General features: G+C 35.6%; 2 protein-coding genes across 2 annotated transcripts; one reads left to right on the forward strand and one right to left on the reverse strand.

Annotated features, from left to right (window-relative positions):
• Positions 1–557: 557 nt before the first annotated feature.
• Positions 558–20,011, forward strand: LOC109080576 (transmembrane protein 62-like). The gene is made up of 14 exons (XM_042742662.1): positions 558–977; positions 2,441–2,552; positions 2,646–2,783; positions 9,491–9,536; positions 9,698–9,839; positions 9,921–10,045; positions 11,525–11,647; positions 11,815–11,970; positions 12,151–12,310; positions 13,394–13,507; positions 13,958–14,042; positions 14,135–14,230; positions 15,887–16,005; positions 16,084–20,011. Exons 1-14 carry the CDS (start codon positions 798–800, stop codon positions 16,402–16,404), a joined length of 1,917 nt encoding a protein of 638 aa, XP_042598596.1. The 5' UTR covers positions 558–797; the 3' UTR covers positions 16,405–20,011.
• Positions 19,110–23,696, reverse strand: ptgr2 (prostaglandin reductase 2). Its single transcript, XM_042742663.1, has 9 exons — positions 23,524–23,696; positions 23,312–23,430; positions 22,991–23,182; positions 22,746–22,916; positions 21,570–21,779; positions 21,368–21,489; positions 21,193–21,280; positions 21,072–21,111; positions 19,110–20,956 (listed from the first exon to the last, which is right to left on the reverse strand). Exons 1-9 carry the CDS (start codon positions 23,561–23,563, stop codon positions 20,892–20,894), a joined length of 1,047 nt encoding a protein of 348 aa, XP_042598597.1. The 5' UTR covers positions 23,564–23,696; the 3' UTR covers positions 19,110–20,891.
• Positions 23,697–23,901: the final 205 nt, after the last annotated feature.

Raw genomic sequence — 23,901 nt, forward strand, 5'->3', positions numbered from 1 at the left:
TTCTTTTAGTAATTTAGATTATTATTATTTACAAACGAACCTGGTTAGAACCTCAAAATGTTCTAGCATTAAAATAGTTTAAATAATTTCATTATTAATTTATTAACATCTAATGTATTAATATTCATTTTATGTATTTAAGAAAATGATTAATCGTGATTAATCACATCCAAAATAAAAGTTTTTGTTTACATAATGCGTGTATACTCTATTTATGTAGCCTATATATAAATACACACACTATCTTAATATCAAAAATATTTACATGTATATATTTATATTAATATAATTTATATTATATATATTAACATATTTAACATACAAACACATTTTTTCTGAAATATATACATGCATGTGTGTGTATCGGTGTGTATTTATAGATAAATAATAAATATACACAGTACACACACACACACACACACACATATATCATGTAAACAAAAACTTTTATTTTGGATGCGATTAATTGCGATTAACTTTTTGACAGCACTAATTGTTTCTAATATTTGTAATATTGTAAATGAAAAAAAAAAAAAATTACATCCGTGTCAAGACGAAGAGCATAGCTCCGCCCCCTTCGGCCTTCTTTCCCTTCCGTCAGTTTCATGTCTAAGGACAGGATCCTGCCACCCGGAAGTTTCTAATAGATGATGTTGGCGATTACAGCGCGCTGATTTGCTCGTCCATTGCAGCTGTGTCTGGCGTCCGCTGAAGCTGAATCCCTCATTAGTGTCCTCCAGCATGAAGACGAGAAGCGCTTGACGAGATCCCGGTGAAGGCAGCGTGATATCGGCAGGATGCTCCGGCTGTTCGCGGCTCTGCTCATAATTGTTGGGCTGCTGCTCGCCTGCTTCACTTCCTGGCTGTTTGACAGCTATGACAGCGCCTGGCACCCGAAGCGCAGCGTGCATCAGTCCGGAGAGGCTGGCCCTCCGTACCCCGGCGGGCGGCCGGACGGTGTGTTCTGGTTTGTGCAGGTGAGCAGAGCTTTAGCTGCGGTGTGTGAGAGGACATAAAACCGTGTCACTGTCATTAGTCTGTCAGTGGGCTGAGCATGTGATTGATTGGGGACGGCTTTTATTTTGCGTTCTGCCATAATAATTTATTCGTCGCGCAGTAAAGACGGCTGGAATATTCTAACCTTTAATGTGACATTGTATAGTTCAGCTGTATTGTGTATATAACCATGAACCCTCAATAAATTGTTTATGGTCACGACGAGACATTAAATCAATGTAATACGGTGTATATGTGTTACAAAAATTGAAATGACCTTTTTTTTCTTCTTGAGGACACGTCACATACTTCCAGTGATTAGTCTATTGTAATAAAGCATGTAGTACACTGACAGTGTACTGATTTCATTGATAAATATTAATATTAATACTTAATACAAAATATTGGGTAGACCTACAAGAGGTCTTTCCACTAATGGATTTTTTTTTTTAATAGGATCCAAAAAATATATCATATATTATTATACATTCAGTATTTCTATCTGTGATAGAATAACACAATTTGAGTAATACAATTTAAATAATGCTGGGACACAACTTTGGCATTTTATAATGGTTTATAATATGTAATTTATTTTAGAATAAATGTATTATTCCGCTGTTAGTTAATGATTGCTGGGAATTTTAGAGCTACAATTTTAGTTCATGCATATTTCACACATACATAAACCTCCCAGTCCTTTTGCAAAATTGTACTGTTATATTAAAAAAAGCATGTGTGAGGGTTTGAATTATTTTTGAGGCAAATACTTGTTACTTAATAAAAAAATAAAAAATAAAACACCCTTTGTAAAGCTGACTAACATGTGAAAAGGCCAAAGGGTAAAGCTAATAATTGGTTCTTCAAATATGAGTCCGATTTGACCTGTAAAGACACATGGAATAGTTATTTTTATAATAATTAATGTGTGTGTGCTTAACCCTTTCGAACACTATACTGTACAAGAAACTATGATTTAAAACATTGTAAAACATAAAAAAAAAAAAATGTTTTAACTATCACACCAATTATTTGTCATAAAAATGATACATGTATGATATAGCATCATTCTTTAATTGATCTGCTTATAAATGTTTGTGCACACTAAAATTACAGTTTTATTAACATATATAGAGACCATTTGGTATTTTCTATCTACACTATGTACAGTACGACATCCTGGACACAAAAAGCTTTTCACATCAGATATGTATGTACAGTGTGCATAAAGCCCCATTGTCATAGTTTGGATGATAAAACATGAAACCTTCAGCTGACTCGCACCTAAGACATGCCTGCTCTAGTACTGTATGCCAGGGACACTTGTTCTATAAACAGGCGAGTTTTATGGGTGAGATTTCTAACACTCTCTGTTAACTACAAACGTGCATGTGTGAAACCTCATTATTTGCTGATTTATAAACATGCCGATTCCTCTGTGCAGGTTTCCGACATCCATATCAGTCGTTTCCACGATCCCAGGCGCATTCCAGACTTCGAAAAGTTCTGTAGGGACACTATTGATGTGATTAAACCTGACCTCGTGCTGGCCACAGGTGAGCTGCCATGCATTACTTACTGTATACAAAGTCAAATTAGATTTTATACATGCATGCAACATAAACCCACATTTTGACTTTATTGAACAGGGGACTTAACAGATGCGAAGACTGAGAGTAAAATGGGCTCTCTTCAGCATGAAGTGGAGTGGCAGGCCTACCACAACGTCCTTAAAAGATCACGAGTGCTGGAACGAACTAAATGGATTGACATTCGAGGAAACCATGGTGATTATTATTATTATTATTATTATTTAAGATGGTGACTTTCAAGGCCTGGAGTTTTGAAAATATTGATTGTTGTCAAACAGGTTTACCCAAACACTCCAACCTGAATTTGCGGTAAAACATAACTATAAAAGAGGTAGTGATTTGTTTTTTTTATGAATTTGTATGATGTGAAGAATATGAAAGTTTACGATTTTTAGAAAAAAGCAAGCATGAAAATCCACCTTTAAACTTAAACTGGGGCAGAAGCAGATTGTACAAAAATTTACAAATGAGTTTGTATGAATTCATACGAATTAGCCACCAATTCGCGAAAACGTAAAATAGTTTAAATAAAATTGTTGATCACTTGTCTGCCATAGGTCAGTGAAACAGATAGTCCCGCCCCAAAATCACACCATTGGTTGAGCCAATATTGCTGTGTCAAGCTCAAATGAAGTGTTAATACACTTTATGAACGGAGCTCACTTATAGTTGCATATTAAAGTGGGATAGGAGAAAAATATTTTAACATGACAAAAATGATACACTTTATCTTTGTTTTCTAATGTCTGTTGCATCCAGAAATCATTATGAAAGCGTCTGAAGGTTTGGGTGGGAGAGCTAAATAAAGACCAGAAATAAGCTTCCTCTTTGCACGTCACCGTTGGTCAGGGACAAATAATTGTTGGCGGTAAAACAATTAAAGGAAATTGAGTGAAGACAGCTGGACACTCTTATGTCACACTAATGACTTGAAATGAAGCCTAGCTCTATTAAACAGGATATTGCCGGCTTGTTGTGACACAGAACAAACTTTAGTGGGTTAATAACAACTTTGCAATCACAAGGCTGTTTATCATTACTCCTCCAGTTTCGTATCTTGATTTAAAGCGATAGTTTACCCGAAAATGATATTTCTGCAGTGTTATTTTAGTATTATATATATACTGTTATAGTATTTATACATATTTTGAATAAGCTGTTTCCATTTTATTGTTAAATTAATTTAAGCTCAAGTATAATTCATTTTTTATATTTCTATTTAGCTTTAAATTATTTAATCTTTTTAGTCATTTTAGTACTTCAACTTAAGTTCATTTAGTTACAGTGGCAACCATTATTAATTTATTAACCATTATTAATCATTTTTTTTCATTTATACTCCATCCAAACCTATGATGTTTTTGTCTGTCAAACACGAAAGGAGATATTTAGATAATTGTTCATGCTGCTATTTTCCATACAATTGTTTGCTGATTCAGATTGTAAACCTTGAAATATGTGCCATAAACGTACACATGCACTACATTCCAAGTCTTCAGAGGCCATTTGATAGCTTTGTGTGAAAAATAGACTGAAATTTAAGTTATTATACTGTAAGAATTATATTTCACCATAGCTCTACTGACATATATCCCTTTAAGCCTCTTTTTACAACCAGCTGGGTGTGACACGTCAGGCCCGGTTCTACGGGTGCTAAGCACCCTCAAACAAATTAAAAAGCACCCTCAGTTAAAGCAGTTATGGCAAAGTTATCCAGTGTGTTATGGTTATGGCGAGAATAACATCACGGAGCGCTCAACACTCCTGCAGTGTGTGTTTCATTCATACTCAAAGCCGGAGGTAGCTCTTGTGCAGAAAGTCATACGAGGAAATTCCTAATATGGACAAAAGCGTCCAGCTATCGCTGTATGAAAACTTTTGGAAATATGAAGACATTAAACATACGATTGCGACAGTATATGGTTTATTTGTGTTTTTCAAGTCATCTCCAGCAGGTGATAAATAAAGTATATGTGCAATGCTAATTGACATAGCATTTATTACAGTATAGAAACTATCCTGCCTTATTATGTGATAAAAAAAAGTGTTTGTAGTATATAAACAAATCATTATTTTTGTCCAACAGTTATAGATTTCTAAGCCAATTAAAAGCTAGAAATCAGAGAAAAATTAAAGTTGCCTATACACTACCAGTCAAAAGTTTTTGAACAGTAAGCTTGTTAATGTTTTTTAAAGAAGTCTATTTTGTTCACCAAGCCTGCATTTATTTGATCCAAAGTACAGCAAAACTGAAATATTTTTACTAGGCTATTTAAAATAACTGTTTTCTATGTGAATATATTTTAAAATATAATTTATTGTGATTTCAAAGCTATATTTTTAACATCATTACTCCAGTCACACAATCCTTAAGAAATAATTCTGATATTCTGATTTGCTGCTCAAAAAACAATTATTATTATTATTATTATTATTACTATTATTATGTTGAAAACAGCTGAGTAGATTCTTTCAGGTTTCTTTGATGAATAGAAAGTTTAGAAGAACAGCATTTATCATCACTTTTGATCAATTTAAAGCATCCTTGCTAAATAAAAAGTATTAATTTCTATAATTTCCTTTCCAAAAAATAAAAATTATACTAACTCTAAGCTTTTGAATGGTATAGTGTACAATCTTACAAAAGCTTTTAATTTCACATAAATGCTGATCTTTTGGATCTTTCTATTCATCAAACAATCCTGAAAAAAATGTACTAAACTGTTTTAAATATTGATAATAATAATTTAAAAAAAGGTTTCTTGAGCTGCAAATCAGCATATTAGAATGATTTCTGAAGGATCATGTGACTGAAGACTGGAGGAATGATGCTGCAAATTCAACTTTGATCACAGCAATCAATTACATTTTAAAATATTAAAAGTATTTTAAATAGTAAAAATATTTCACAACATTACTGCTTTTGCTGTACTTTGGATCAAATAAATGCAGGCTTGATAAGCAGAAGAGACTTCTTTAAAAAAAAAAAAAACATTCAAAATCTTACTGTTCAAAAACAGTTGAGTGGAGGGTTATATAGATTACAGATTAGGGATGTAACGATTACCAGTTTGACGATAAATCATGATAAAATTCCTCATGGTTAGTATTACCATTTCATCTTTTAATTATCATTAAAGCCATATTAGATTACTGTGATTTGAACAACTCGTGATAAATAAATACTGTCCAGCATAAAGCACAGTTTTCAGTAACAGTCTCACGTGCGCAGAGTAGTTTCGTTTTGAGTCAAAGCAGGGTGGAAAAGTTAGGAGGTTTTAAAGGAGTGCTAAGGGAATTATTCAAATGAATATATGAATGAATTAATTATATGACTGTACCTCTGAAGGTTCTGACTGTCTTGAAATGATTCGATGGCATTTTGTTTTCATCTTTCCTCCATGTAATAGCTTACCTAAACCAGCAGTTCTCAATTCCAGTCCTCGCGGCCCCCTGCTCTGCACATTTTGTATGTTTCTCTTATGGCTTCAGACATTTGTTCTGTTCCAGGGGTAGGCAACGTCGGTCCTGGAGTGCCGATGTCCTGCAGGGTTTAGCTACAACATTTACACACAAACTGACCACCGAGCGCAACTTTCAGACGCCATCTTTATTTTTTGGCTTAACTGTCACGGAATGTAACGCACAGGATTGTGGGATATCAAAGGCAGCGAAGGATACATCTATGCTGCCTTCAAAAATCGGCCAGATGAAGGCATCTCAGGAGACAGCAACTGAAGCTAACATTGAATTCGGACGTGCCTTGATGCCTTCATACCTTGGAATGCGTCCTTAGAAGGCAGCATTTTTCAGTTTTCGGATGCAGTAGGACATCGGCACTCCAGGACCGACGTTACCTACCCCTGTTCTATTCGAACGTGAGTGCCCTGTGAAGTGGACATCACAGGATATTCCGCCATGATTCCAGTTTGAAGAAAATGCACTGTATATGTTCCATTCAAAGTGCATTGAAGTGTGCCGGACGTGAATTTAAATGTCCGTGTGTGAAGACGTTGCGCAGCGCAAATCCATGAATGAATGTTCCGAAGTGAGGTAAACTTCAACAGATTTCCCCTGCTCAGGGAGTAGGGAGCAGTGAACACTGTGTAGAGACCATGTCAATGGGAAACAGTTCATGCACGGAGCTCACTTCTAACGAGCTGATTATCTGAATCCGGTGTGTTAACAAAGAGAGACATGCAAAATATGCAGAGCTGGGGGGCACGAGGACTGGAATGGAGAACCCCTGACCTGAAGGAAGTGTTTTTAATAGCAATGCTGTTTTGTCCACGGAGGTTATGGGAAACAGCTGTAATTCAGCTTTTCCATAAGCGCTACCTGCTGTCAGAGAGTGGATTTATGCAGCTTCTGTCTGGCCTAAAACGGACCGAATTTGCATGCCCTGCTGTGAATTTTGACCAGTTGATGAAAAACTAGTTTATGTGGATCCTACACATTTAAACAATTCAGTTAAGTTATCTAGGATTATTTATGAAGCAGATAAAATACATATAATCATTTATTAAGCAATTATCATTTTGACTTATATATATTTTCTTTATTAAAAGGCTGAAATGTGAGGTTAACCTTTTTATTAAACTTTTTCAAAGCTTTATTTGAACATTTACATTAGATATCTAAACATTAAACTGTTGTCAGTCAAGAGAGACATGTTATTGATTATGCAAACAAAAAGTCATTTTATTTGTTGATTTTTAAATATTAAACTTGATTAAGTGATTTATGTGTCTGTACTTTTAAACATCTCCAGCACATTTTAACAATACCGTGATATAATACTGATAACCGTGATAATGTTGGTCACCATAATCGTGATAAGAAATTTTCATACCGTTACATCCCTATTACACAGATATGTTATATTGTAATGTTATATATATATATATATATATATATACACATTTCTGTCCCCCTCACTTCTGGAAAGATGGCTACGCCCCTGTCTCATTATTACAAAGTGTTGATGTAATGTAAATAAGAGATTTGTTGTGCAGCGTAGAGAACTTTAATGATAATAACGAATCTTTGTGAGATCGTGATGAAATAAGATTCTGAATTCCGATTCTGAAGACAGCTTTTTTAACATTTAGTGATTATGAACGACGCGCTCTTTGCGCCATAGCAACGGACACCACTAATAAATATGAGCCGGGGCTGTGACACATTAAGTTTCCAATGATAAATCCACGTTAAAACAAAATGCATTGTAGCGCAACAGAATCACAGCCAATCAAAACACATTTGACGATTAATATACAGTTAAATGGAGAAGGATTTGGACCAATGAGATTTACTATGAACAGATTAAATATACATAAATCTCTCTGTGCAGCAGCTGTGTTACATAAAAAGCAATGTCACAAATCAGAAAATGTAATTTTAACATCAATGTGAACATAAGAGCAAAAAAATGAATGACACTAATTTTATATCATTGTGACTTTGCTTTCCATACACTTTAAGTACTTCATATACCACAGCAAAAACTATAATCTGAGAAAGTTCAAACATGAGCAAAGGCAAGTGAACAGTCAGTAAAAAAAAGACAGAAAAAGGGTGGGGGGAGAACAAATACACAATTTACAAGCATAAATAAAATAAACAGTAGTATTCAGGTATAGAAATTTTAATAATTAAGTGTAAAATAACACTGCATTGTGTTTACTGTATGAATTAAATTTAGATTAATCTTTGTTATAGCTGTTTTGTTGTTTGATTAACATTAGTGACATATTCAGCTGCACGTATTTATATGCTGCTGTCCCTTTAAATCCGACTGCACGGATCCAGTATAATGATACACATCCGATTTCTTTCACAGCTGTTTACATTCATTTAAAACATAACTGACTGATCGTTGAGAATTGTTGACAATTCTGTGTACATGTGTCTGCTTAAACACAAGGAGGAGATGCGAAAGACGAATCAACTCTGTGTTCGCGCGCTGTCTGAAACACGTCTGTGTGTGCGTGTGTTTGTGTGCGAACTGAAGAACTGAAGAAGCGTTGTGGCAGATGCGACTTGTGCGCGCGCTTCAGGTGTGAGTCAGACAGCAAGAGATGGCGCAGAGTTGTTTTCTGCAACTTATTGCACTGAACTCTTTTTAACGTCAAGCAATTCTCTGATATATGCGTCGAACTGTAACTTTGTCCTTTTGCAATGTTTTGATTTAAGTAGCCTATTATTAAAATGATTGAGATATCGCACGCCGTTGCGATATGCATATCACGATATTTAAATGTCTGATATTCTGATAATTTCAATATATCATGCAGCCCTAGTGAACAAACACTAATGTAAAATTTAAAAATACATCAAATCACCATTATAACCTGTAGATGGCAGCAGATGGGCACTTATTGGCTTATTAGTCATTAATTTCTACTTTTTCCTTTATATTCTGAAATGATAAAGTCAATTATAAACTATTATAAAATATCAAATCATCAAGAAATCAGATTTTGTCAGAATTTTCACCTTTTTTTGTGTATGAAGTACAGTACAGTTAAAATGTGGAAAATATGTGATCTATTGTGTTTCAGACTGATTTAAAGGTGTACCCCTAAATTTTCTGCTTGTGCTCTTAAAAATTTTCAGTCAGGGGCTACAGTGCTCCTAGTAAAAATAGTTAGTCTGGAGCCCTGCTGTGAAGGATGCATCGACTTTGGTGGTGGCTAATGAACATCTCTAATGAGCTCACATAGCTCGCATATCATTTTTCCTCTATTCCCATTATCCCATTTCCCCACAGGTCCTGTAACTGGTGTTACATTACGAAAGCTGCCAGACCTGTAATAAGAGCTCCATTATCAGTTATTTTTTCCCCACTCTTCTTCCATTTCCAGGAAATCTTGCCTTATATTTTCTTCTTGTCTCCTCAGATGCCTTTAATATTATTTCACTGGAGAGCGTGAACAATTATTACAGGTCTGTACAAATATTACAAATGCAGAACATAATGACTATAAAGTTACAAGAAGGTTCCGATATTAAAGTCGACATTTAAAAAAAAACATTTTTAATGCGCATTTAATGGTCTGATTGTGAAGAATTTTTTTTCTTATTTTTCTCCATTCCTGAATACTTAGGAAATACTCTGCCAATCAGAAAGTTGGATCCTTCCACTACATACACAGAACTCCTTTTGGGAACTACTCTTTCATTTGTGCGGATGCGACTCTGACCCCTGGACCCAAACGGCCCTATAACTTCTTTGGAATTATCAATCAGGTATTAGAGATTATTTTAGCTTTGCTTATGTAAATGTGATGACAACTTTTCCCTTTGGCTGAAATGTGATGTTCCCCCTAGACTCAGATGGACATGTTGGCGACCTTTAGAGAGGAGAGTCTGAGCAGTAACAAGTCCATCTGGTTTGGACATTATACCACATCTACTGTCATCTCCCCCTTCCCTGGGATCCGAGAGCTCATGAGGTTTGGAAAAATCTTGCAGTGACACTGTCAACCAATCTGAAATTTTTCCCCACTGACCGCCAATAATGGCCCACTTAGACAGGAAGAGAGCATGTGACCAGCATATAAAGTGACCAACAACTGTTCTGTTCAGGGTTGTTTTATCTGAAATTAGATTACATTACAATAAAGGACCAGCATGAAAAAAAAATAACTAAATAACAGTGAAAAATTTCTATATATGACTATACTGAAAACATTAGAAAACAACTTAAAATGTATTTAGAGTTTGTAAGGTTTAGTCCATATAAAAATTATAATGCGATAATATAAATTATGTATTAAAAATGTATTTAAAAAAGACTACTGTTAAAAAGTTTGGGGTCGATAAGATTTTTAACTGTTATACTAATATATTTTAAAAATGTTCTGTGATGTAAAAGCTGAATTTTCAGCATAATTTCTCCAGTCTTCAGTGTCACATGATCATTCAGAAATCATTGTAATATGCTGATTTGACAATCAAAATACATATGTCTATATGTCTATATATGGTCTATATATAACAAAGTCTATTTTTTGTTTTTCTTGTGTTTTCATTACAATATTTTTGTAGAGACTTGATGCTGGAAGTAAAAATATTTCATTATATTAATTACACCACTGTTCAAAAGTTTTATTTTTTTGAAGAAGAAATTAATACATTAATGAAGGATGCATTAAATTGATCAACAGTGACTGTAAAGACTTTTAAATTGTTTCAAAAGATTGCTACCTCAAAAAAATGCTGTTCTTTGAAAAATCTCATAGAATATATCAGTTTTTCAGTTTTCCGTTTTTTAATAAGAAATGTTTTAAATGTTTTTGAGTGTCAAATCAGCATATTACAATGATTTCTGAATGATCATGTGACACTGAAGACTGGAGAAATTATGCTGAAAATTCAGCTTTTACATCACAGAACATTTTTAAAATATTTATGTATATATATGTGTATATATGTGTGTGTGTGTGTGTGTGTATGTATGTATGTATATATTTGTTACTAACTTTTACTAATATTTCATTTTATTAACCTGTTAAACTTTTCAGTGTTTATTTAAACCTTGTAGCCACTAGTTTCTTTGTGATTAAAAAAAAAACTCCCTCTATGTTGCAAATTAGGAAAAGGTTTTTGTGTGCAATATGAATCAGAATCAGTAAGTGACCTTTGGATGGCCTGTGACTGCGCCATCTGAGGCTGCAACTCTATTTGGGCCACTTTTCAAATGTCATTCTAAATCCGATGTCTATTTGGCCATCTGTCCTACATCTAAACCCTAGAACATGATTGTCTAGCATGAATTCAGGTCTGAAATGCTGTAATAATAATGTCATATTCAGTGCTGTTAAACACTTGTAGGGAATAATGCTAAAGAGCTAACAAGCGGCATTAGATTGCGTCTTATAATATTCATCACATTCTGCTGAATCTCACATTTTATCTATTGTTTTTTACAGTACAGCCGTGGCGTATTTGTGTGGGCACCTACATACACTAGGAGGCTTCATGCCGGTACTGCACAGTCGACATCAAGGAGGCACGCTGGAGTTAGAGCTAGGAGACTGGATGGACAACCGCAGGTAAGTTCACAAAGAACGAGGCCCACACTCAAGGGAATGCTGCATGATGTAAATATAGCTGACTGTGTTAGCAAATACAAGAACAACAGCTGATATATGAGGAAGACATAGCGTTGTGCCTTAGCTCTTATAAAGATGAAGTGACACAAAGTTCTCCCTTGGTTCAGGTACAGGATATTGGCTTTCGACCATGACCTGCTTAGTTTCACTGACGTGACGTTTGAGGACTGGCCAGCTGTGCTCATCACCAATCCCAAAGACGCCCAGTACCTGCACCCAGGAGTGGAGCCTCTGGGTCGTATCCGCAGTTCCACGCACATCAGGTGTCTCTGTGTGTGTCCTCTTGAAACTTCAAGCGCTCAGACTTATGTAACATTATCGTCTCTCATCCAAACCTCACGTTTATGTTTACTCTCTGCATGCTTGTCTTGTTCTGTCCTACGAAGAATGTCATAGTTTGAGGTTGCACTAATTGCTCAGTGTGCCGTGTCTTGGTTCTATAGGCTGCTGGCTTTCTCTGAATCTCCAATCACAGCTGTGCATGTCAGTGTGGATGGAGTTTCACTGGGAAAAGCGTTTAGGGCAGGGGGTCCTTTATACGTGCTGCAATGGAACCCAACACTATACACTACTGGACTGCACACGATCAGAGTAAAAGTGAAGGTAGGTAATGATTTGAACAAACCCCTATTTCTAGTATTAAAGGGATACTCCACCCCAAAATGAAATATTGTCATTATTCACTTACCCTCATGTCGTTCCAAACCCGTAAAAGCTCTGTTCATCTTCAGAACATATTTTGGATGAAAACCAGGAGGCCTTTGACTGTCCCATAGACTGCCAAGTAAATAACAGTGTCAAGGTCCATAAAAGGTGTGAAAGTCGTCGTCAGAATACTCCATCTTCCATCAGACGGGAACACTTTTTGTAAGCGAAGAAAACAAAAATAACGGCTTTATTCAATAATTCCTTTGTCAACGGTCTCCTCTGTGTCTCTCCATATCACCGAATGCTGTGTATGCTCTTCTGTGTCATCCGTGCCACAAGGATGCGCTGTTTCTACGTGTATTTAGCTTTGATTAGATAAAACAGCGCATCCTTGTGCCGTGGATAATACAGAAGAGCATACGCAGCATACGGTGATATGGAGAGACACAGAGGAGACCGCTGACAAAGGAATTGTTGAATAAAGTCGTTATTTTTGTGTTCTTCACTTACAAAAAGTGTTCCCGTCGCTTCATATAACCCAGATTGCGCGTCTGATGGCAGATGGAGTATTCTGATGACTACTTTCATACCTTTTATGGACCTTGACACTGTTATTTATTTGGCAGTCTATGGGACAGTCTCAAGCCTCCCGGTTTTCATCCAAAATGAATGTTTTTACGGGTTTGGAACGACATGGGGGGTAAGTAAAAAATGATTATTTTCATTTTGGGGTGGATTATCCCTTTAAATGTAGCTTATTTAGAAGAGGTGTGCTGTCGCTTTGCTAAACCGTTGGACAAACAAATTCTGCCTGCTCCTGTAGACTTTATAAGAGTAATATCTGGAGACCAGAATATTATAGAGATGGATTTCAGCAACCAACCAGAAAACACAGGACAACAACATGCCATGTCAACCACTCAGAAAACCTTAGCAACTGCATAGCAATTGTTTATTTAAATATATAGAAATGGTTGTATTGTTACTTTAAGAAAATGGTTCAGCTTTTCTCACTTGTTCTCTGGCTCCCGGTCCCAGGACTCTGCAGGTCGCTCAAAAGTGCGAGAGCAGCCATTCACACTGGAGGGAGGCCTCGCTCCCAGCTTCGGCTTCATGCAGTCCTTCATCCTCCTCACAGACCACTACATACTGGTACAAAAATGAAACCAAGTCATCGTGTGGTGGTGAAAAATTTATCTCACAATAAATATTGAAATGGCTGTTTACTTCACTCTTTTGCTAGAGATAGGGGGTAAAATAAAGGGATAAAATGAAAATTCTGTCATTAATTACTAACCCTCATGTTGTTCCAAACCCGTAATACCTTTGTTCATCTTCGGAACACAAATTAAGGTATTTTTGTGATTAATTAATGACTAAATTTTAATTTTTGGGTGAATTATCCCTTTAAATTATCTTATCTTTAAACATAGCATTATTAATATATTATAGTGGATTTTTATAAGATTGAAATCTGTGTCTGGGATAAGAATTCAACTGTAAAACACATTTATCATAAAAGTACATCAAAAGTTTATAGTTAATAGATTACTGTTAATGAATATTATATGCATCTCAATGACTGTGTGTGTTTTCCCACAGGCACGGATTGCCTTTGTGGGCATAGTTTTCCTAAACCTTGCTGGGCTTGTGCTCTTCAGATTTATGCCTGTATCTTCTACAAGAGGTATTTCTGTTGTCCTGTCATTATAACTGAACATAAATGGTCTTCATGAGCATAATTGACACTTAACACTATATACTCTTATAATCCATCAGGATTGTCTTCTCAGGCGTGGACATCTCTGCATCTTGTCAGTAAAAGCAACACGTTCTTCTATTCTCTGCTGCTGTTCAACCTGTGTACAGCATTAGGTAAGTCACCCCCTGACACCACTTGAGCAGTTTCACAAATTGATGGAACATAATGATTATTTTGGTAATTGAGTAATCGGTCAATTATTCTGACGTTTAATTGAGTAATTTTTTTTTTGTAGTAATCAAAATAGACCTACGTTAATAAAAGCTTTTAAAAAAAATTAAAATACATATATAATAGCAATGAGACCGTAATATTTAGTTCAAATAAATTATCAAAAGCTAGTAATCATATGGTTTTATTGAACAAAAGTGTGAAAATACATAATGTATTATAAACAAAAGAGCTAACGTACATTACGCATTCTAAAAATTATAAATTTATAATTAAAATTAATAATATTAAAAAAAAATGATTAAATTATTATGATTAAATGATTATGATTAAATGATTATGATTAAAAAAATATATAAAAAATGACTACAGAGGGCACCAACGGCCTGACGATTGTTTTTACATTTTACTGCGTGATCTAAACCTTGTTTAATGTTGACTAAGCAATATTTCATTCAAGTGTCCACTTAATCTTTAATATTTGTCCATTTCTTTAAGGCAGAAATGCTTTATTTTGCAATCGCAATTGACATTTAGAGATTGATACTGAGAAAGATAGTGATGTATTCTCCTGTGTTTGCATAGGTTTATAAATGATTTCCCTTATAAATCTGAGGAAATGGCACACACTGCATTCCCAGATGAACGTTATAATAAACCCAAACTCAAAACAATATGCAGTATGGCGTTTGAGACGCTCCCCACATGTAAATGATAACAGTTTGTGTGGAGCAGCATTTACTGCAAACGTAGCCGCTCCGAGACGCACGGGCGTGACCTACAGTACACACGTGTAAATAATTAAAGCACATATATTAAACCTGCATCACATATATTTAATTAAATCGCAGTGTTTGTTAATTCACAATAACATTATGCTTTATTATGATTTTTAAATGGGTTTAAGTCTTGGAAAATGGTCTAATAATTCATTTTATGGATTCACCTCCGGGGAATGCACCACTTCCGGTATTTTGCCGGTTAGTCAAGACGGGAGCAAAATGCAGTCAAGGAATTTTTTTAAATTGATTACTTGAATTGAATCGAGGAATCCTGACAGCCCAGGCCTAGTCTGAATTTACATTCAACTCTGTATGGGTCATTCACAAAAGATCGTTCACCCAAATGAAAATTTAGCTGAAAATTTACTCATCCTCATGTTGTCACATTCTAAACTTATATTTATTATAACTAATTGTTCTGTGGAACACAAAAATAGATTAAATAAAAAATAAAAAAAAAGACTTTCATTGGGTCCCATTGACTTTCATTGTATGGACAAAAAAAAAACATAAAGGTGTTTTTCTTCAAAAATCTTTGTGTTCCACAAAATAAAGAAAGTCATTTAAAGTCTGTAAATGTTGACACTGACAGAAACAGAATTTTTAAGGTGTCACTTTTGTTGTGATACTCACAAGGTTACAATCTGAAATGAATAATCATGATTACAATATCAAGGGAAATTCTGAACACATTGTGTAGCCCTGCTTGGTTTGCTCAAGCGTGCAGTGAAGATGTGTCAGGATGAACTCAGTCACAACATGTCCTTGCAATTACTGTGAAGAAAGAACAGTGCATTTTATCTTCTGGTTTTTCAGGTCCATGGTTTATTGGGGAAGTCATTGATGGACACATTGGAGCCTGCTTTGCTTTTGGCGTGTTTGTGGATGGCCATTTCCTTGAAGGCAGTCTTACCTATGTCGTGGGAGTCATACAGGTAATTCAAGATCTACAGTAGGTGCAGATCATACTGATCGTAACAGCCGAGTTGTATTATGCCATCTGTCATCCACAGGTGCTCTTCTTCAATATGCCTCTCACTTATTACCTCTGCTGGAGTCTTCACCACAGGTGTCGCGGCACCAGCTTCCGCTCGCATTTCTATCGGCCGGGCAGCCACTGGAGGACTCTGGCCATGCACATAGGCATGCTGGTCCTCATGATCTGGCAGGCCTATTCTTGCTACTTCCTGCTGGAGACCTACGGGCTGCTGGCATTCTTCCTCTCTCCCGTACGTACCTGGGCCCTGCTCATGGGTCTGCTGTTGGTGTACAGGGCATGGTGGGGAACACCTCCTAACTTCTCCGGTGGCAGCAAGACCAACCGACTATCATGACGGTGACAGTTGAAAAGAGGCCTTGACCTGCATCATGTTTTGTGCCAAGCTCTTCCCTCCATTCACCGCTGTCTTCACGGTCACCGGATTGCCAATCATTGCCATTACACATTAGGATAGAGAAAATAGTCTTTAGTTAATATGGAGCGATGATGGCATCACACATGGATGACAGAGCTATTTCAAACCTGGTTCTGATCCTCCTTTGACACTAAGACACGTTAGTAGTTTTTTCTAGCCAGTTCCCGCTTTTGTGAACCTAAGCAGTGTTGAAGTCCAGATGTGTGTGGGTAAGCATACCTATTCATTTGATAAACTGCGCATTATGTACAGTACTCGTCCAATTATGTTTGTTTTTATTTGTGAGGAGCAATCAAGAAAGGAATAAGACTGCCTGATATTCTTTCTGTTTCTGCATGAAACTGCCACCGATCAGTCAATATGGATACTCGTATTGTTTTAATGCATATAAACTACACTGTAAAGAGGGAATGATATCATTTATTACACCTGTAGACAAGGTATAATACGTGAAGGATAATTTGAGGGATGAAGCCAGTCATTATTGGCTATAAATTATTTTATCCATCAATGAAAGTAGTTCCAAAAGAAGCCAAAGTATCAAGATTTGCATGTCACCAAGCAACACACAGATGTGTGTTAAACTGTGTATGGAATGCTGCTCAGCCAATCAGATTAGATCGGGGGTGTCCAATCCATCTCTTGGAGGGCCAATATCAGTTTCGCTCTAGGGCTGTCACTAACGATTATTTTGGTAATCAAGTAATCGGTCGATTATTTTGACGATTAATCGAGTAATCGGGTTAATGTAATTAATTTTTTTGTAGTAAAAAATAGACCTAAGCGAACAATAGCCTTTAAAATTACTTCAAATTTATATACACTAGTCAACATTTGAAGTGGATCAAAACCTTTCATCAAAGTTGTCCTATAACCTAAAACCAAAATGCATTCTTGTCTTAGGACAACTTTGAACTTTTCTGATCCACTTCAAATGTTGACTACTGTATAATAGCAATGAGGCAATAATAATTAGTTCAAACAAAGTATCAAAAGCAAATAATCATATGGTTTTCTTGAATAAAACTGTTAAATTGCATAAAGTATTACAAACGAACTAACGTACATTAAGCATTGTTACAAATGCCTGCAGAGGGCACCACTCACAACATTTAATTCAAGAGTCCACTTAATCTTTAATTTTAGGCCATTTCTTTATGACAGAAATGCTACAACAATTTTTTGAATATGTGTACATCAAATCTCAGAGCAAGGGTTTAAACTTTTATTTTGAAATTGTGATTGACAGTTAGCATATTGAGAAAGATGAATTCTCCAGTGTTTGCGTAAGTTTATAAATGATTTACCTTACAAATCTGATTCTGATCCATCTGAATCTGGTGCACACGTTATAATAAACCCAAACTCAGTTTAAGATGCTCCACGCATGTAAATGATGACAGTTTGTGTGGAGCAGCATTTACTGCAAACTGAATCACTCTGACATGCACTTATGTAACCTACACACATGTAAATAAAGTGGATATATTTAATTGAATCATATCGTTTGTGAATGCACAGTAGCATTATGCTTTATTATGATTTTTAAATGGGTTTTATATATCATGCAGCCTTGGTAAATGGTCTAATAACGGTCCGTGTAATGCGTCACTTTGCCGGTTACTCGACAAGGGCAAAATACAATAGAGGATTTTTTTAAAACCGAGTACTCGAATTGAATCAAGGAATCGTGACAGCCCTATTTCGCTCCAACACACTTGCCTGGAAGTTTGTAGTGAGTTTGAAGACCCTCATTACTTTGGTTCAGGTGTGTTAAATTAGGGTTGGACCTAAACACTGCAGGACAGAGGCACTCCAGGAACTGAATTTGACACCCCTGGATTAGACGATCAGGACTCCATAATGACTAGATGACTGTACATTATCCCACTTATTACACCGCTACTTAACAAAACAATCTTTTTATTTTATTGCAAACTGCATCATGATAAAAGGACAAGAAATTGCATTGGACAATATTCAACTGTATAGTTTAGAAGTCATTGTACAAAAATAGTTGACATAGAAGGCCAACATTGACAAGAATATGTCGGAATTAAAGGGATAGTTCACCCAAAAATTACATCAGTTACTCAATTCCACATCTGTAGGACTTTCGTTCATCACTGATCAAAACACAAATGAAGATGCTTTAAGAGAAGCTCAACCATACTTTCTTGATGCATGAGAACAAACCAAACTTTTCGAAGCAGGAAAGGACAGAAATCTTTCAGTAATAATTAAAACATCTTTATTTGTGTTTCAAAGATGAACGAATGGCTTTGGAATGACATAAGGATGATGAACTAACCCTTTAAGTATTTTGAAGAGCCGTGTAATAGGTTTTGGTGTGGAACACAGTTTTATCCACTGTCTTACAGTGTAAAAACTTAATTTTGAACAAAAATTAACTGATTATACATATTCAAATACATATTTCAAAGGATGAAACCACTATATTAGTATAGATGGGAATGAATGTAGAACATTTTTGTTGCACAGTCATAGTTAATACACTTAATAATGGCCACTTCAACACATGCTGAAGATTAAAGCCAGACATTTTGGACTGCTGAAGGGAACATCCCAATGTAACACATAAAAGAAGACACTGAACACATGGAAATAGTCAAATGTGCATTCTATTGCATGTTTATTAGAGAAATGTTTTGAAGCAGCTCTTTTATAGTTGGTTTTTCACAGTTGCAGGCCACACAAACACAATGCCCATCAGTTAGTTTGAAAAGCAACTCTGTGTTGCCATTGAGGTCTGTCTTTTTTGCCCTCATAATCCACTTGACAGATGACAGAAAGAGCTGTGACAAGAGTTTCTGGTGGATTCACTGACATTCCTGTTGACTCTCAGGAAAGTAAAGACTTGAACAATAGGCTGCTCTAGTTTGTCTTTCACTGCCCTGAATGTTATTTTAAAAAAAGAGTTTTGTTGCCATTTTAAGGCGCATAATAGTGAGAACGAACCTTTTTAGAAGATTCCACATTTACTCGGTATGTTAATCTAGATTTGTGGTGAACCAATAGGACTTTGAATGTTTGATGATGAAATATCTGCTTATATGTGATTTGGGTTTAAGTACTGTATTTCTTTTTTTAATTATGTTATTGTATTCATCCACATTGATATTGTAATGTATATTCCTTCCAGTTGTTCTGCACTGTTTTATGGGCATTCTTTGGGTCACGTGGCTTTTGTAGTTCCACTCATGTCGGAAAGTGCCGTTCACATTTGTTTTGTGGAAGCCACAAAATAGTTTCTTTTCAGTGAACAATGAATACATATTTACTTGGAGTTTAATCAGAATTCTCTTTTAACAATTGGCTTCACCACAAAATACGGCCAAAAATAGATTCTTTATTCTGTTTTACAATGTTGACAATGTTGTTTGCCCACATGAAATTACCTCAATTTATATCTGTCATGTTTCTGCAACTCTGAATCAAATTGCATTGGAATTGATTTATCTGGCTGTATTTATGTACAACAAAGTAAAGGGGTTTCATATTGTGACATATTTTGTTGTTTCCTTTTTTCCTTTGACACTGGAGTAATGACTGCTGAAAAATAAGATTGGCCATCACAGGAAAAAAATACATTTTAAAATATTTATAAAAATGGGATCAGTTATTTTAAATGTTTTTTTTTAAATCAAATAAATGCTGCATGGTGAACATAAGGAACTTCCCCAGTACTTGTTAACAAACTATATATGTGCATCTTCAGTGTTAAACCTCAAACAGTGCTTGAAACTATCTATATATTACCAAAAACTGACACTAAATTTATTTTAAAATTGACACTTAGAGCAAGGCAAACATTATCACATTTATTTTAATTTAAACTGTAGGACTAGTTCACACAAAAATAACAATTTTGTCATCATTTACCCTTGTGTTGTTCCAAACCTGTATCAGTTTCTTTCATATGTTGAACACAAAAGAAGATATTTTGAATAATGTTGAAGAACCAAACAGCTGTTGGTCCCCATTGACTTCCAGAGTTGGGAAAGAAATACTATGGAAGTCAATGGGGACCATCAACTGTTTGATTACCAGCATTCTTCAAAATATTTTCTTTTATGTTCAACATAAGAAAGAAACATATACAGGTTTGGAACGACATGAGGGTGACATAACAATGACCACAAAAAAAAAAAAAAAAAAAAAAAAATGGGGGGGTGAACTAATCCCTTTAATTTTATTTTAAACATATTAGGTCAACTTAGCTGATGCCTTTATTCAAATGACTTACAGCACACTTAAAGGGACAGTCCCACTGGAGAAACCTCAAATGTCTTTCTGAGAGTCCTTTTTAGAAACCTTTCGGTTACCAGCCCAGATTTATAATGACTGCACCCCCTCCACAAGGCCTCCAGATGCAGATGTTTGACTCAGTCTGTAATTTTGACAACTTGTTTACCGATATTGCCTCCAGTCATCATGGAGCAGAACGCCTCTGAAATATTCATAGTGCATAACATCCATTAAAATAAACATAGACAGTTCATACAATATGCATGCAAAGTACACTTCAATACATGAAAATATAATAACAAATAATAAACTCTCACCTCCCATGTTTTCTATACCATTTACAACAGTTTCCAACACCTGTAAAATTAAGAAGAGAAATAAAATGTACAAAAGGTTTATGTCGTCTTTCATGTGAGGAAACAGGTGTGGTAGATTTACCTTTATCTGGCCCGTCTTTACCCAGCGGCTGAGCTGCACAAGACCTTCTGCATGCTTCTCTATGTAGTTCAATACAACAAATCTCTCCCTGTGAACATATTGTATTGCTCCAAGTTGGTAATATGATACAGTGTATACATCAACAAAGTAGGTTTTACTAGCTATTTTCATGTACCTTGTGATGTTTTTGTGACACAGAGCTTTTTGGGTATCCTCACTAAGAGGAGGTGGGTAAGGCACATCCTTATTGTACTGTGATATTTGGCCGCACAAGATCACATGACCACCGGGATTCATCTGCACAGGGAGAGTGTTGCACGTGAACACAGATGACCCACAGAAACTGACATAAAAACTGAGGGCAGGACATACTGTACCTGTGATATAACAGCATCGCTGATGGGACCCCCTACGTTGTCAAAGTATATATCAATGCCTGCGGGGCAGTGCTCTCTCAGCGCTGAGCTGATATCTCCTTTTTTGTAGTTTATCCCTGCTGTAAAACCCAGCTCTGTTACCAAAGCCTGGCATTTCTGCTCAGAGCCGCAAATCCCCACGACTCTCTCACAGCCATCCAGTCTGCCGATTTAAACAAAATTAAAATCACGCATGGCATACTGTACATCCTTAGACAGTAAGCAAATAATGTTACTTTAAGTACTCAGTATAATACCAAATTATGTACAGATTATTTTAGACACATTTATCCTTTTAGTCATTCCTAATTATTTCAAAATATGAAGCAATAAATAACTAAAGTTTCTTTTTTCAATGTAAACATTTGTTTTTTTTTATTATGATATGTATTATTATTTATCTTTTATTGTATATATTATATATATTTTAGACAAAAAAATCTTATTAAGTTTCTGGGAGTCACACCAGACACCATTTTTTAATTGGTCTTATCATAAGATGTCTGATTTTAAATGATCTGATTGATTATTAACCTTGACATACAGTCATGCAGGAGTCCTGTCTATGATATAATTTCCTTTTTAAGTTTTTTTTTTATTTTTCATGTTGATAGCACCAAATGACTTTTATTTGCTATACAAAATATGTTTGCAAAACTGTGTCATTGCTTTTTCTAAGAAATAATAAATGATTATACTAAATTAAGTTCATATTTAAGAATTTATATGAGCTCTCTGTTCTTTATTATTGAATCAGTTTTATTACCATTATAATTCTGACTTTATGTCACTCAAAATTAAAAAAAAAAAAAAAAAAAAAACCTCATCATAGAAGAGGTGTATCCAAGTTAATGTAAAAAAAAAATTTTTTTCTTTAATTGAACTGCCAACTGTTTCACAAATATAATAAACAAAAAATGCTATTAACAAACCATTAACTATGACTTTTACCTTTTTTTTTTTCAATAAATTAACAGTCCAAACAAAAAATGAGCATCAAATGAAAAATCTGCCATAGCAAGCCTGAATATTAAAAGTTGATTTATAATAACCCTTTACAAATGCATGTAAAACGTTGACAAATCTAAATCATTCCATTGAGAATAGACCGATTTCATATTTCCACTTGCATATTACCTGTCCAGCAATCGACCCACAAGCTCCAGCTGCTCCACTGATGACCATCGTCTGGTGGCTTCCTGGAGTCACATGACCCTTCTCTCTCACACCTAAAAGAGCAGTGAGGCCAGGCATGCCCACCGCCCCTAGAACATGTGACAGGTGACCATCGACCATCTCTGGGTCAACCTGCAAGAACGAGTACAGCACACATCCATAAACCTGAAGAATATGAATCAACCTTCCCAAAATGAGCGCTATACCTCTTGCAAAAGGCTGCCATCCATCACATTGTAGGTCTGCCAAGGCCAGCTGAATGAGGTGACAGTAATGCCCGCAGATAATGCCTGATTCTTGCTGGCCTCCACTACACCAACTCCACCTCCATCCACAACCTCCCCTAATCTCCATGGCAACAGGTAGTCAGCTCCAGTATCATCGTTCATGCGACAGCGCTGCATTGAGTTTGGTGTTAATATTGTTTCATGCATGACTGAATAAGTTGATTACAGGTTGAGATTTCATGAAGGAAACTACACTATATTTCCTTTATGAAACCTCAATCACAAGTAAGGTCATCTTACCATGTAAGGGTCAACTGAGAGGAAGAGTGTGCGGACTAACACTTGTCCTTCCTTCAGCTCGGGTGATTTCATAATCTCTTCTACACGGAAATTCTCTGGAACCGGAAGACCATCTTTGCCTAATCATATATAGGGGAAAAACACGATTATTGGACTACATACATGTATAGATGTTAATGATTTGTAAACTAGCAAATGTCAACATTGCTTACCTGGTCGAGAGCGCAACACAACTCTTTTTACATTTAACATTTTCCCTTCTTTTACTACTTAATGTTTTTATAAAAGAAAACTTGAAGTTAGTTATAATGCAACTCTCAAAATGTTGCTTGCAGCGACTGCATTTCTTCCTGAAATAATCACATGACTCGCAGGAGCTCGTCTGATTGGCTGCATGAGCTTTAAATGTCTGGTCGCATGTGTTGCGACTCGCGAATCGGTTCCTTTGGACAGTTCATTTCGAAGAACCGGATCTTTTTAGTACTAAATACACATTAACATTTAAAAACATCATAACAATAAAAAGCAGACTCACTGTAATTCCACGTTAGTTCCAAATTAGTTATAAAGTCATTTAAAATCTAATAATA

Source organism: Cyprinus carpio, chromosome B17 (assembly GCF_018340385.1).
Source record: "Cyprinus carpio isolate SPL01 chromosome B17, ASM1834038v1, whole genome shotgun sequence".
Lineage (NCBI taxonomy): Eukaryota > Metazoa > Chordata > Actinopteri > Cypriniformes > Cyprinidae > Cyprinus > Cyprinus carpio.